Source organism: Neophocaena asiaeorientalis, unplaced genomic scaffold (genome assembly GCF_003031525.2).
Source record: "Neophocaena asiaeorientalis asiaeorientalis breed wild unplaced genomic scaffold, Neophocaena_asiaeorientalis_V1.1 scaffold671, whole genome shotgun sequence".
In the NCBI taxonomy this organism is placed as follows: Eukaryota; Metazoa; Chordata; class Mammalia; order Artiodactyla; family Phocoenidae; genus Neophocaena; species Neophocaena asiaeorientalis.
In genome coordinates this window covers 2393936-2409875 of record NW_020175533.1, presented here as the reverse complement: position 1 = coordinate 2409875, position 15940 = coordinate 2393936, and the positions used below count along the sequence as shown (strand labels likewise).

The following is a 15940-nucleotide window of genomic DNA, read 5'->3' as shown; positions in this document are numbered from 1 at the left end:
TATAGTCCTATCATCACTGGTGTTTTGACCTTTGACATCTGAACTTCCATTTCTTCATTTGGATAATGGAAATAAAATACCTTTTGTACCTGTGTTTTACAGGCTTCTTAGAGGATCCAATGAGCACTTTTATTTTAATGTATATAAAAGTGTGTGGCAAAGAGTAGAGCCTTATACAAGTAAATATATGGTATTGTTTTGATGATGATCAAAACCAAACTCTCATCTTCCTAACAGAAGGAGATGTCACTCCTAACCTTTCTCTCGTGGCAAGTCACAAAGTCTGGAAACCTCAGTCTTCCTTAAGCTGCATCTGCCTCCTACCCCACAGCTCTTCAGTCGTAATAGTCTTTGACGTTGTTCTCCTAGTATTTCTCCATCTCTACCATCTCTGCCTTCCTCACTGCCACCCTTTGTTGTTCAGGGCCTTATTACCACTCCTCTCACTTAGCTGTTGCAGTAACTCTCTGAGTCAGTTCCAGTCCCTACAGCTCCACACGTTGCTACAGAGCCCTCATTTTTATTGTTAATGAATTGAATGTACCAGGGGACTGTACTATGGGAGAAATATTTAGTAAATTATTTTTCTACTTTTGAGACATTTGGTTGTTTGTATTTTCAGGTTTTTTAATTATAGTAATAGATATTTTATGCATGTGTCTGTACATATATATAGTATAAATGAATATGTATGTGGCTTATGATTATTTTGTTAAAAGCAAATTCCTCTAACATGAGTTATTAGGTTAATGGGTGGTTCTTTGAGACTTTTGCTTCATTTTCCCAGTTGTTTCCCAAAGGGTAGTACTAATTTATATGTCACAAGCAACAGGTATTATCATGAATGAATTGTAGCTTTTCATGGTCTAGCGAAACTTTAAAAATATATAATAAAAAATGTGGCTTGTCCATTTTCATACACAGGGAATCCAGGCACTCCAAGTCCAGGAAGACTTGGTACATTGCAATCTAGGTAACCCTGTGCTTACATTTATAGGCTGGCATGGGTTAAGACCTTTTTTAAACAATTCCTGGTTACAGCCTGTTTTCCTTAACAGGGCTCTTCAGTAGGTAAAGGTCACTTAAAGATAAACTTGGGCCTTCTTTTACATAGAGACCTAAGAGTGCCTTCTGTCTTCCCTACTCCACGTAGCCCCACCTCTGGCACCTGCCCATCCCCTGAAGCACCCACACTGATGTCCTCACATGAGAGCCCTGACTACCCAGAAGGGGCCACAGTGTTCTTAGATGTCAGCTCCTGAGGGCTTAGAGCCTGCTCGCTTTCACCACTGGTTTAGGAGAGGTTTCTGGGTTTTTTCCTTGTCTGAGAAAAGAGGGCCAAACTGACCTAAATTTTCATTTTCTTTAAAAACAAGCCTCACATTCAGACAACTACAAATTACTCAGGTTCCTCGATGAGTCCTTTTCCATCCCTCCTCCTTTTGTCAGAAAGTTTAGAAGAAGGTTGGTTGAAGGGGGAATTTGGATTATTCATGAGCTTTTCATAATTTTTTGAGTAAGTGTAATTACAGATTAGGTAACTGAAATAGAGGGTTTAGTTAATTGTACTAGAGAATCATAAATTCATGTTTTGGGGATCAGAGTATGAAGCATTTTTCAACTTTGCCCCCAGACTTTTATCTTGAGATGTCTTTAAAGAGAAACTTACTTGTTCTTTAATTTTTTTAAAAATATATATTTTTATAAATTTATTTATTTATTTTTGGCTGCGTTGGGTCTTCGTTGCTGCGCGCAGGCTCTCTCTAGTTGCAGCTAGAGGGGGTTACTCATCGTTCTGGTGCATGGGCTTCTCACCACGGTGGCTTCTCTTGTCTCAGAGCTCGGGCTCTAGGCGCGCAGGTTCAGTAGTTGTGGCGCACTGCTGTGGGCTTAGTTGCTCCGTGGCGTGTGGGATCTTCCCAGGCCAGGGCCCGAACCTGTACCCTCTGCATTGGCAGGCGGATTCTTAACCACTGCGCCACCAGGGAAGTCCCCACTTGTTCTTTTATTTAACAAATATTAATCTTTACCCTCCTATCCCGGATTAACATTCTATGACTGAAATTTATTGAAGTCCTCAGTAAGTCACAGTGTTAGTTTGTGCATATTCCCTTGTACAGTTTATAGATGCAGTCAGAATCAAGGATTAACACTGATATCCACCCTAGCACATATTTTATCTTTTTAAATCTTGCAATAAAATAATCCCCACTCCCGCTCCCCATCCACTGCTGTGTGAATGCGGTAGTCTTTTTGGCATGAGCATGTGCTATATCAAGTAGAATTGTTGCTGAGTCCAGCAACACTAGTTGTTCAAGAGTAGGTTCCATCAGCATTTCTTACATAATTCTCTATTTAGGAAATAATATTGTCAAAAAATTGCATCTTTTAAATGTACATAAATACTTGGAAAGCCTTTTTAAAAAAACATTTTTGACATTGGAGATTGTAAATATTTTCCAACATTTACAATTTAATATTTGAGAAAAATCGTTGAAGAATTATGGCTCTTTGAGGCCAAATATTTATGTAAACAGTAATAAATGAGTAAATGAAGTGCAATTATACAGAAAGATTTGCCATAATAGAAATGATATTAGCTATTTATTCTTCATATTATATGAAATAACTTTTTAGTTATTTATTTGTCTCCCTAGGTAAACATGTCAAACCTTTTACACCAGAGAAAGCGAAAGAAATTATAATGTCTTTACAACAACCTGCAATCTTCTGTAACATGGTTTTTGATTGGCCAGCCCAACACTGGACTGCAAAACATCTTTCTGAGGTCCTTCAGGGCAAGCAGATACGATTCAGGATGGGAACGAAACGCACAGATACAGGTAGGACTACAAGGAATCATCATCATAATGTCTCTTCTGTAGCATTCCCACATTCTCAACTGTGGTTTCTTTATCTCTAGAGAATCCTTTATTTGAATCCTCTTTTGGACCATTTTCAGATAAGAAAACTTCATTAGAAATTTTAAAAGGACAGTTTAAGATAATTTTTTTAGACTAAACAACCTATAATTTATAACCCCACATAAAATGTATTTGTTCATGGATCATGGTTCATTGATCATAGTAGACACTTAATAAATATTTGTTAATGTGCTATTATTTATGTGATTGAAAGAGACCAATACTAATCTAACAATCCCTTCTACTTTTGACTCATGTACAATGTTTCCTTTTATTTGTTGCCTCACTCACTATTTATAGTGCTCAGTCTGGGTGTAATTTTATCTCTCTGCTTTATCAGCTGCCTGACCTCTATTGCATTACATAAATGTGAAACATATGTGAAGCTGTTTTTTTCATCCTCTTAAGCAGTTTGATTTTGCCAGCTCCCTCTTCTTCCCTGAAGACTTGTAACAGTTTGATTTTTTGCCTTAAGCCAGATAAAGCAATTACTGTTAATCTAAAGACAGTTAGTTTATAGGAAAGAAACAATTTACATTAGAAACTGTTTCTAATCTAAAGAAGTCCATGACCACTGTCTGGCTTCAGAATATGTGTTTAACTTCTATTTAAATATGGGTAAATTTGATAGTCTAGAAATTCATAGTGTCTTAAGCATTGCTGTGAAGTGGCTCTAAGAATATCTATTAATAACTCAGAAGGAACTAGAAAATTACCCAGTTTCTCTTCCAGCTTCTCCAGGCTTTGTTTTCTCATGTTGATCTTCTAGTATATCTCATATAATTATTGGGTTTTTGGTGTCTGGAACCCCTTTGTACTCCAGTGACAGGTGGAGCAGGATTAATAGACCCGAAACTCTTTGGCATCTCATTCTAGTCACAGACCAAAATGTTTATTGTATTTTTAAATTAAATGCTAGACCAGCAGCAGCTATGTAAAAATCAGCTTGTGCTCTTTTCTTCTTGATTTTAGTCAGGTAAATTTTCCACTCATTGAAGTGTCTGTTAAACAATAATTTGAAGAAAAATAGAAATTGTAATTTTTTTCACCTCCTGGTTAGACTCCAAATACAATACTATTACTAAGAGCTATTGAGAACTATTGTGTCAGGCACTGTTCTGAGGGCTTTATACATATTAACTCTCTTAATCTTCTTCAAACCCACTTGGAGTGGTACTATTATTATCCTGTTTTATAGCGGAGATACAGTAATTTGACATTTTAAAGTTAGTACTGCAGCATAGAAGAAAAATTATTATTTGTTCTTTTTAAAGTTATTTCTTTGAGTATAAATACAGTACTTCCACAAGCAGTGTAGGGTAGTGATGTAAGAGAGCTGACTCAAGTCAGCTTGCGTGGGTTCAAAGTTTGGCTTACTCTGTGACTTTGAGCAAGTCACTTAACTTTTCTGTGTCTTAGAAATGTTTTCAAGATTAAATGGGTTCATATTCATTAAACATTTAGAACAGTGCCTAGCACATAGTAAATGCTCAAAAAATATTATTTAAAAATAGAAATAATTTCAAAAATTAAAATATACCTTCTCATTTTAGAGAACACTGGAAAAATGGGAAGACCCAAAGAAATTTAAAAACACTTAGTCCTGTTACCAAGAGGCAATCACTAATTACATTTTGATATATGTCCATGCAGGCCTTTCTGTATTTTAAAAATAAAATTGTGTTAATTTGAACAGCCTGCGTTTTCTCTTTCTTTTACTTAACATATTCTGAGCAGCTTCTCTTGACATTAAATATGACTTTTAAATGGCTACCTAATATTCCATTGTATGGTAGTACCATAATTTATTTTTAAAATTCTCCTATTTTGCTTAGATTGCTTAGCAGTTTTAAATTTATAAATAAGACTGTACTGAACATGTTTGAAAATAAATGTTGTGCAAGTTTCTGATTGTTTCCCTAGGATAGATTCCTAGGAGAATGACTGGGTCAAAGGGTGTGAACATTATCACCAGGAACAGTACTATCCAAGAAGCTTCTTATGCCAGAAAGCTCTGAGTCATTCAGATGGCCTCTCTAAGTGGTGTCTGGTGACTTGGTGACTTACACCTGAAGTATCCAGCATCCACCTACTTCTCTGTACGAGGCCATCCTCCAGTTGGGGTTACCCTGCTCTCTCACCTCCGTGGTTGGAGTAGCCTCGTCCCTGGTCCCTGTGCACTCCCTGCCCTCCCGCCTCAGCCATTCTTCATACTGAAACCAGAGACAGTTTTGTTTTGTTTTGTTTTGTTTTGTTTTTGCGGTACGCGGGCCTCTCGTTGTGGCCTCTCCCGCTGCGGAGCGCAGGCTCGCGGCCATGGCTCACGGGCCCAGCCGCTCTGCGGCATGTGGGAATCTTCCCGGACCAGAGCACGAACCCGTGTCCCCGCCGCCTCGGCAGGCGGACTCTCAACCACTGCGCCACCAGGGAAGCCCTCCCTTACCTCTTTAGAACAGTTCCTCAGAGCATCTGAGAGGCCATCTCCCAGATTATAGTCCTCAGTAAGATACCCGAATAAAACTTAACCTGCAACTTTTAGGTCATGTGTTTTTCTTTTTTTCTTTCAGTCAACAGGATTTTAAATGAAAATTCATGAAGTGCTATAAATTATGTAATTTGAAAAGAATCTGCCTTGTGACAATACTGTATCTTACTACACAAGAATGTGTAATCTTCACTTACCTAGTTTGTTTTACCTCAGTAAAAAGATTTGGGGGGAAAAAAGATTTGGAATTTTCATATAAGTCTACAAATTTCTTAAAATATTATAAAATTTTTGTAGCTGTTAGGAAATATTTTTGCCTCCTTTGTTTTTCAAACTGTGATTGATATACAAATAAAAGCCATTTATTTTTTGCATGTTTATTTTTTATCCAGCCAGTTAATAGTGTACCTAGTTTTTTAGTTTATTCTTGTGGGCTTATTAGTAAGACAGGCATGTGATCTTACAAGCAATGATAACTTTGTTTCCTTTCTATTGAGCATGTTTATTTCTGTTTTAGGTCGTGGTTAGAATTTTTCTAGAATGCTTGAAATAATAGTATTAATAACTAGCACATTTGACTGTAATGTGTCTCTTAGTTTATTTTAGGAAGCAGTAGCTCTTTGAAACATTTTGGATCGGGTTCATTTGCCAACATATATTCTCAGTGACAACACTGTACCTCAGCTGGCAGTGCTTTGGCAAGCAGATGTAGAAATAATCCTAAACATTTGTTGATAGGGAGTGGAGTAACAAGCAAAAGTCCTAGTCGGTACCCACATTCCAAGTGTTTCTTGATTGTGAAGTGATGAAGTCTAACAAAATGGAGAAATGTTTGTTTCACTGCTGTGCAAAAAAATATTTTAGGACTCCCTTTTATGAGAGTCAAAAGCAAACTCAATTTATACACTATTTCCAAATCCTAAACTCAGTTGAGCTTCCTCTTGCCTAACATTTTGACAGTAAGTAGGATGAAAGTCGCAGCTGCCTAGGCTACTTTAACGTTAAACGAAAGAACGATAATAAGTTAGAAAGGAATAATTCCATTGCATAGAATAAACTAAGAAAAAACAACTGTACTACACAGAAAGAAATTGTCATGATAACAGAATGAAAACAGTGCCTTTGGTGCCATTATTACCAGGAACGGGTGAAAAGATTCTATTTTGAAATCACTATGTAAATGAAGAAGTCTGTCATTTTCATTCATTCCATTCATTGTAATTTTCCCCTGACAGTAACAGTTCTCACGTGTAGTTTTTTGCATTTTTAGATTTTCATTCTTTTAAGTACAGAACTTGCTGTGATAGAAAATGAAGGCTTCTGATGAGGGTGCAGTACGGATGTGCCTGTGAAAACTGGTCATAACCGAAAAGTCCTCAGTCTACCCTAGGGGCAGGTGGCTCAAGCAACGGCTTTAGTATTCCGTTGGATCAGTTGGATTGAATTCTGTGAAGTGAAAACTTACAGGATAGTAGAATGTGTTCAGGCTCACATTGGAGCTTACTGAAATGACTTAGAAATGATTCCATCACCAAGCAGCTTTCTTGCTACATGGGTTTTTGTTTGTTAAAAAACCGTGTATTCCAATGCTGTTATGGTAAATTCTTGATGTTGATAATATTAAGAGCTTTTATATATTGATGGGTCAGTGTGTGCCAGCCACTATTCTAAATGCTTCTCAAAAATTATCAAGTTTAAATAGTTCTTAAATCTGCAGGGTTTTATCTTTTAGATAAATGTAGCCTAGTAAAGTTTTCCTGCTTCTTAAAGTCAGGTGACAAGTTGATGAAGTAAATGAAATAAGGGTGACACACACCCTCCCCTCCATTATTTCTCTGCCATTATAAGGTTTTAGGATAAAGAGAGGAGGGAGAAACGTGATTGGGATAATCCTAAACAGTTTGAGCAGAAATGGATGGAAAAGATAAAAGATGTTTGAATATCCTTTTCTTCCTACTACCAATTCAGCTAACTTTTAAAGTGCCCCAAGTAAATATATGAATGAATAATAAAAAGTACTAATAATAGTGTCTAACTTTTCCTGAGCATCTGCTATGTGTCTAGCATTGTGCTGACTGATTTACATGTGTTAGATCTACATCTCCTCTTGAAAGGATTTCATGTTTTCCAAAATAGATCATAATCAGGTTTCTTGAATATTAACATCCCAATGTACATTTAAAGTATTCAGCTAATTGCAAAAAAAATCTCATTTCATCACTATTTAGGAGAATAATTCTTGTATAAATGAGTTCTACCCATAATAACAAACCACTATGGACAGACAGTAGACTTTTCTTCAAGCTTTCCTGATCAGCCCTCATCTCCGGTGGTCTTTGCCTTTTCCTAGGTGTCTATGGCACAAAATTTGGCATCTAGTTATATGATGCCTCAAATTCCCTATTATTCTGGTTGAAGTTTTCTTTTTATCTAAATATAGTCTAAACTCAAGAGTATTATCTATTTCTTTTATGTTCCTGCAAGCCTGAGCACAATGCTAGTTACAAATTAGGTACTTAATAAATGATTCTGAAATAAATGGGTTAATGAATAATTGAACAGACTTTAAATAGCTGTTGTCTACTTAATGATTGAGGAGCTCTGTATGATAAATATGCAGTATAAATTTGAAAAATTTCAAAAGACAGTTTTTTGTTGTTGCCTTTTTTTTATTTGAAGAAGTAGTTCTCAAACATTTTGGTCTCAGGATTCCTTTAGACTTAAAAACGATTGAGTACCCCAGTGAGTGAGCTTTTTTGTCAATGTGGGTTATATCTAGTGATACTTAGCATTATTAGAAATTAAAACCAAGACATGTCTACTTAAAGAAAAATGCTCAATGTAAGAGCTGTGAGTTTAAGTTTTATTCAGGGTCTTAAAGGACTGTAGCACAGGAGATAGCCTCTCAGGAGCTCTGAGAAAACTTCTCCGAAGGGTAGGGAAGAAGCCTGTATATGTATGATTTTTGGCTAGGGAACGTGTGCGGTCAAGCAGACGTCTTGGTAAAAGATTACTGCTAGTCACAAATAACAAATATCTGCAGTTAATGATTTTAGTGCTTTTCTTTAGGAAGATGCAAGAATCTGGGGTCATTGAAGTTCTTCCCGAGATATACATCTCACTAAGAGGCTTGCTTGTCCAAAGCACAGAGCACGCTGTTATGGTCTTAATTTCCTCTGAGAGTGCACTGGTTGGTCAGTGACTGCAGTGGGGTATGACTTAATCCTTGTAGAACTGTTTGGTGAGCAACGCTCTTTGTTCTTCTTTGTTTACAGACATTTAAAACTATAAGAACATAAGCACACAGTCCACTAGCTGTCGGAGCAGTGACGTCAACACAATTTGTGTAGCCCCTGGAAAGCACCGTACTTTTGTGAGAGAATAAGTGTGAAAAGGGCAGATACTGTCGTAGTATTATTATGAAAATAGTTTAGACCTCACAGACCCCTGAAAAGGTCTTGGAGAAGTGATAAACTAAAGTATTCCACTGGATTACTGCATCAGGCTATGGAAAGGGTTGTCTTTAATCTTAAGGTTAAAATTGTGTTTTTTACTTTTAAATTTAATCAAGAGTATTGTTAAGTGTTGTAAATGGTTCTAATTATTTAGCAAGTGCATAATTAATTTCTAATTAATGTTAAATAATAGTTAATACTTCCTGGTTGAAATTATCTCATTTAAGAAAACAACAATATTTGGAAACTGTGTTCAATGTACATTTACAGTTGGGTTCTCTTACATTGCAGCTCCTCAGTTTGAAACCACATGTAGTTACGTAGAAGCTACACTTGAAGAGTTTCTGACCTGGAACTGTGACCGATCTAGTATTTCTGGACCATTTAGAGACTATGATCATTCCAAATTCTGGGCTTATGCTGACTATAAATATTTTGTCAGTTTATTTGAAGACAAGACAGATATTTTCCAGGTAAGTCAGTACATTTCTTTTAATCATAGTATAACTTATTCTTGAGAAAAGATCACAAATTAGAATCTCCTTGGTACTTTTTTCCTCACTGTCTTTTTCTCTGAAAAGTAGTCACCGTGAGTCTTGGCTATCCTATTTACTCAAGCCCAGAGATTTGCTCAAAGGAAGTATAATGTTTGGCCTACAAAGATGAGCAGCCTTCTTCTTATTTTCCTAGTCACCAGACTTCCTGCACACTCTCTCCTTTGCCTTTAAACAGCACCTGAGCTGATTTGGAGTATATTAGAAACATAGACTGTGTGTACAACTTCCTTTCCTCCTGACCTACATCTAAGTCCTTGTTCTGTCAGTGAGGCAGATGGAGGTACAAAGCTGATGACATGAAGAAGCATTCCTAGAATCCTAGAAGCCTTCCAGGCTGCTGCCGCCATCTCTCTCTGCTCTGGGGTGTTTAGTACAGGTTTGTGGCCTGAAGCAGAGAGTGCTGGGCTCCCAGTGTTTGACTGTAGAAGTCCTGCAGAAGGATGGGGGTGCTTGCAGAAGTAAGAACGTGGAAGTTCTTTGCCACGCGTTGACGTAACTGACGGCAGTTTGCAGACTACCATATCCTCTTTTCAAAGTGTTTTCTACCTCAAACTGCCAGTTCAGTTTGTGGGGTGATCCTGCTCTGGTTTCTGTGTGTCTTAGGCATCGGCCAGCAACGGGAGTAGTCCCAGAAAGCTGTTTGAATGACTCTGCCTTGCCCAGCGTCAGGTCGAGGTTCTAGAGTCCTTCATCCTGTCCCTACAGGATATATTTTGCCATCACAGGAGGCTGTTCACCCACCTGCTCTTCTCCTGCTGGTCACCACCACTCTCCCTCTGGACTTTCCTCTCATACAGGCTGATTGTCCTTGGACTCTTGAGTCATTTTCCATTCAGCTTATATTTTTTCTCTTTCACTTTGAGTGAAGGTTTGGATGCTGGTGCTTTCATAGTTATAATATTATCATACAGCTATCAATACTTTGTATCTTTCCTTTATTAAATTTTTTAATGTTTTACTTAAATTTTGGTTTTTGTAAAAAAAAAAAAAGGAAAAACACATCACTTGCCCCATAATTGTTAGTTGAGGATACTTTTTTTTTCTCACAACAGTAAAAGAAATGCATTGGTTTTGAAAACATTCAGTAGATGTTTTCTGAATCCAAAGTCTATACCAAATCTATTATTTACTCATTTTTAAATGATAACTTTGAGGTAATTTTTTTAATAACCTTAATTGTGATTACTCTATGGATCTTTAATCCTCGACCTTTTAGATATCATAGTTAACTTTTAGAGTATCTTATTAATATTTCTCATACCCTAACCAACCCTGTATATTAGACTAGTACTTTATTACTCCATATTTCAGGTAAAACACTGTAATAGTAATATTTATCAAGTACTCATACTTGGTGCTTTTCTAAGTGCTTTACCTTTATAATCCCCACAGTAACCCTATGATTTAATAATTATCCCTATTTTAAGAAAAATGAGGGCTTCCCTGGTGGCACAGTGGTTAAGAATCCACCTGCCAATGCATGGGACGCAGGTTTGAGCCCTGGTCTGGGAAGATCCCACATGCCACGGAGCAACTAAGCCCGTGCGCCACAACTACTGAGCCTGTGCTCTAGAGCCCTCGAGCCACAACGGGCCACAACTACTGAAGACCGTGTGCCTAGAGCCCGTGCTCCGCAACAAGCGAAGCCACCGCAATGAGAAGCCCGGTGCACTGCAACGAAGAGTAACACCCGCTCACAGCAACTAGAGAAAGCCTGCGGGCAGCAAGAAGACCCAACGCAGCCATAAATAAACAGACAAACAAATAAATAAATTTATTAAAAAAACGAAAAGTGAGGCACCAAGAGATTAAGTTAAACCTTTTCTGAAATTATACAACTAAGAAAAGAATAAACTAAGCAGTCTGCCTCCACAAGCTTTAACTACTGCACTATCTGCCTGCAGGGGGTCTGGATACGTTCAGTCCTGTGAGGACTACCCAGCTGGGATGAAGGACTTCTGTCTGTGCTGGATCTAGGCTCACTCTGCCTTGGGTGAATCTCTAATCTGACCCCATCAGTTGTTCTGTTTCAGCCCAGGCACGGTAGCACTGCAGAAACGTGTCCTATTTATTAAGTGTGGGTATAAAAGGCAGCCTTTTGGTAATGTGCTGGAATTCTAATTGAGCCCTTATAAAATCTGATATTTTTAGTTAATGAGTTTTCTTCAGCTCACATTACGGTGATTAATTCTCTAGATTAGAACACGCAAATCTGCTATGAACAACCAAGTCCGTTAAGATTATATCATTTTTTATCTCAAGGTTTTCTGAGCATGAAGTGATCTTACATCAAAGGTACCTAAGTTGTTTTACTTTTACCACTATAATTCATTCAGTCACTAAATCTTACGACTTATTGTTTCAAGCCTTCTTCCGTCTGTCATAAAACGGTGGGTAGTTAAACATTAAAACTGGTAATTTTTTTAATGTTTATTTAGAATAAACTCATTGTATGTGAATTTAAGTGACATTTTTATGAAAGTAATTATATTCCAAATTTCTTTTTAATGTTATGAGAGTAGTGGCATTGTTTTACATTGTTGTCTCTTTAGTGTCTGGCTTAATAGAAGACAGCTGGTTTCTTCTGTCTGCTTCATTCAGTCTTGCGATTTTTGGTTTGTTTTAAGTATATGAAGAATATCTTGCTTTACACACATATGCAGCTGAAAAAGAGAGGAGCATTTTGGCAACCTTTTTAGATAATTGTGGATTTTTTTGATACTCCACCAAATTTGGGTTGTTTCTACCACTAATGAGTAGTCTCTTAAAAGTTTGTTTGTTGCAATCAAGAATCGGAACCCATGGGCTTCCCTGGTGGTGCAGTGGTTGAGAGTCCGCCTGCCGATGCAGGGGACACGGGTTCGTGCCCTGGTCCAGGAAGATCCCACACGCCATGGAGCGGCTGGGCCCGTGAGCCATGGCCACTGAGCCTGCGCGTCCGGAGCCTGTGCTCTGCAACGGGAGAGGCCACAACAGTGAGAGGCCCGCGTACCCCCCCCAAAAAAAAGAAAAACAAAAAGAATCTGAACCCATGATCAATGAACCCTTCCTAGTCTTTCAGTAAAATCCATTGGTCTATCTTGCATGGAATGGATCTTCTGTAATACTTTTCATTGGCCATTTGGAAAATATTGGTTTACTAAGCTATATAGATCTTCGAAATGTTGATGCATCTTTGTATACTTTATTTAAAAAAGTGACATTTGCTAATAGCATCACCATTCTCATCAGAAAAGTCTTTTAAGTTTTAGGAAGCTTTCTAGCTGATGAGTTTCAAGATACAAGTTTCCAAGATAATTTTTATTCTATTCAAAATATTTTCTTGTGATTTCCCTTGCGATTTTTTCATTGACTTATGGTTTACTTAGAAGTATAATGTTTAGTTTGCATATATTTGGGGATTTTCGAGCTGTCTTTCTGTTACTAATTTCTAATTCTGTTGTGTTCAGAGAACATAATTTGTATGATTTCAGTCCTTTTAAATTTATTGTTTTATAGCCCAGAATATAGTCAATCTTGATAGCTTGTGCACTTGAAAATAATGTGTATTCTGCTGTTTTTGTCTTTTATAAATGTCAATTAAGTTGATTGTTCATGTCCCCTATATCCCTACTGATTTTACGTACACTTGTTTTACCCATTATATAGAGACAGGTATTAAAATTTCTCAACTATAATTGCATATTTATTTCTTTTTCAGTTTAGGTTGGTCAGTTTTTGTTTTGCAGCTGGTAACAGTTTTGGGTCATACACATTTAGGATTATTATGTCCTCTTAATGGATTGCTATTTTATCAAGATGTGATGATCCTCTCTTTCCTGAGTTCTTCCTTGTTCTGATGTCTACTTTGTCCAAAGTCTGCTTTGTTTAGTTTGCCTTTGGTTAGTGTTAGCATGAAGGAGTACTTGCTATATGCTTCCATTTATATAAAATTGTAGAACTTGCAAACAAATGTATAGTGACAGAAAATAGATCAGTGGTTATGTAAGAATGAGGGGGTAGGGAGAGGTTACAAAAGGTTATGGGAAGACTTTTGGACATGATCAAAATGTCATCTTGATTGTAGTGATGGTTTCTCAGGTGTACATGTATGTAAAAAATTCATCAACTTGTACACTTTAAATATACACTGTTTATTGTACATCAGTTATGCCTCATAAGGCTGTTTAAAAAAAAAAGAATGCAATGCTATTAGTACACTTTGGTTCCACAGCTTGACAACAGCAGTTTTATTCACCATTGTTTTTGTGCCATCAGTGCAAATGTCAACACAGTGAAATAGGAAAATAACATCTTAGTAGTATTATGAAAATAGTTTCAGCCTCACAGATCCTCTGAAAGGGTCTCAGAGACCTCCCCAGGAGGTCTGTGGACCACTTCGAGAACCTCTGGTCTACATCATCCTTTGTGAAATTACTCTCCTCTAGTTCTGAGTCCTCTTCTAATTATTTCCAAAACAGTTTCTTATGTAAATATGTTAATTATATTCACAGACATTTCATGCCTTTAAATTGTGTAAGGATAATAGCATTTAAGACTCTCCCCAGTATGACTGACGTGACCTGTCTCCTCTGCATGTGTCCCTGAGTAGTCTCCTTGCAGAGTGCTGGACCACCGTGTTCTCTCGTCTTCTGGCCTTTGCTCATGCTCTTCTCAATTTCTGCCTATTAAAATCCAGCTTCTTAGGACCCGGCTCAGATTCATCCATGGCTATGAAGCCTTCTCAACCACTCGTACTTACATCCATCCCTTCCTTGCCTTAATTCCTGTATGTTTTATTTGGATTGTTATTTAAATGGCGCATGACATAGAATGCCTATGACTTGTTTCTCTAACAGCATTGTAAGCTCTTTGGGAACAGGGACTATGTTGTATAATTTTTTATTCCCGCAAACTGCTAACATAGTGCTGAATCCATAATGGGTATTTGAATGATTACATAAGTGTATTTTTTTTCCCCTAGTCTTACCATTTCTTGTTTTGCTATTTGGTCTTTAGGGGCCCTTCAGAGGGTGTTTTAACTTAAACCCCACCTTCACCCTTGTCCAGTTTTCTGTGGCTTCTAGTTAATCAATTGTAGCATTTTTCAATCTTGACAAGAAATTCTTGGCTCTCTTCAGCCTTTTGATGAGTTTTGTAAGTTTTTACTTACAGCTTCTACTTAAATTCATTCAGTGATAAATATGTAATATTTATATATACTGATAAATACACTGGTAAATATAGTGGTATTATTGGAAAATATCCTGTAGCCTTAAAGTTGGCCAAAAATTATGATTTTGACATTTAACTGACTTTCATATATGACAAATGAAATTGGCCTCGTTTAGCTATACATCATATCATTGACTGATCTAAGTAAAGCATCTATTTGGAACATTTTATTCTCTACTTCGTGAGGAAGGTAGGGAATTTGTGACAGTACCATAAAATTTCTTTATCTCTGACTCATTAGGTAAGAATGACAGGTGTTACATTTTATAATCATCTATAAGTATCATCGTAATTGAAGCTATTAAGAACCAACATATAGCAAAAGGGATTTGCCCCAAGAACATTTCCCAGGTAGATTCCATTTTGTGTTGTGATTCAGATTGACTGCTGAGAGTCAGGAGCCTTGTTAAGTCACCAGGACACAGAATCTCAAAATGCAGCACATGGAAGATTAGTTCTAGCCTGTCCTGGGCTTTATAACATAGTTATGAGAGTATGTTGAAATTGAGCCAGGTGGCTTAGTGATGTTTAAAGGGGTTTGATGGCCCATGATGCTTTCTGATGAGGCAAATTGGAATGTAAGAATTTGGGTATTTATCCAAGCCTATCTGTGGGTAGAGTTAACTACCTCTTTTCCGTTTGTTACCTGAGGTAATTTTTTCAAGGAGAAAAGGGCCTTAAGTATTTGCTCATTTATAATGTTCATTTAAGGGGCTGTTTGAAGTATTTATCCTTTATAAGTTTTACATTGTAATTATAGTTAATTATACTGTTTTAAAGTTCCATTTTTGTTGGGGTTTTTTCTCTTTTTTTATTCAGATGTAAGTTCATTATAGTATTATGTATATTCAGTTTTCCTATGTGTGTGATCTAGGCATGGAGAATAAATAGAATGAGACAACCTTTAACGTGATAGATAGACTCCAATTAACCATGACCACAAGTCACCCAAACAGTCCGGTAAAAGAACAAATAGTTTTGAATTGGGGTATTCTCAGAGCCTAGAGCTTATACTAGCTCACACCAAATCTAGGCTCTGAGAACACTCCAACTCAAAATATACCATTTTTTAGTGGTAAACAATTAAGAATGAATTATTTTCTGGTAATGGTAGGCTTTAAAAAAAAGCCACTATTCTGTATTATCAGTATCTTACCAGTTTTTCTTAAGTTCTTTGGTTAAAACAGTAAAATTGGGCTTCCCTGGTGGCTCAGTGGTTAAGAATCCACCTGCCAATGCAGGGGACATGGGTTTGAGCCCTGATCTGGGAAGATCCCACATGCCACGGAGCAACTAAGCCCGTGC

The 15940-nt window shown here is 37.1% G+C and overlaps 1 protein-coding gene across 2 annotated transcripts in view; it reads left to right on the top strand.

Moving 5' to 3' along the window:
* The window catches only part of HSPBAP1 (HSPB1 associated protein 1), a 50071-nt gene that overhangs the window by 9198 nt on the left and 24933 nt on the right, over positions 1-15940 (top strand). For both annotated transcript variants that reach the window (XM_024769294.1, XM_024769295.1), the window contains exons 2-3: positions 2658-2843; positions 9156-9337. In XM_024769294.1, coding sequence (XP_024625062.1) covers positions 2658-2843; positions 9156-9337 — 368 coding nt within the window. The remainder of the gene's footprint in view (positions 1-2657; positions 2844-9155; positions 9338-15940) is intronic.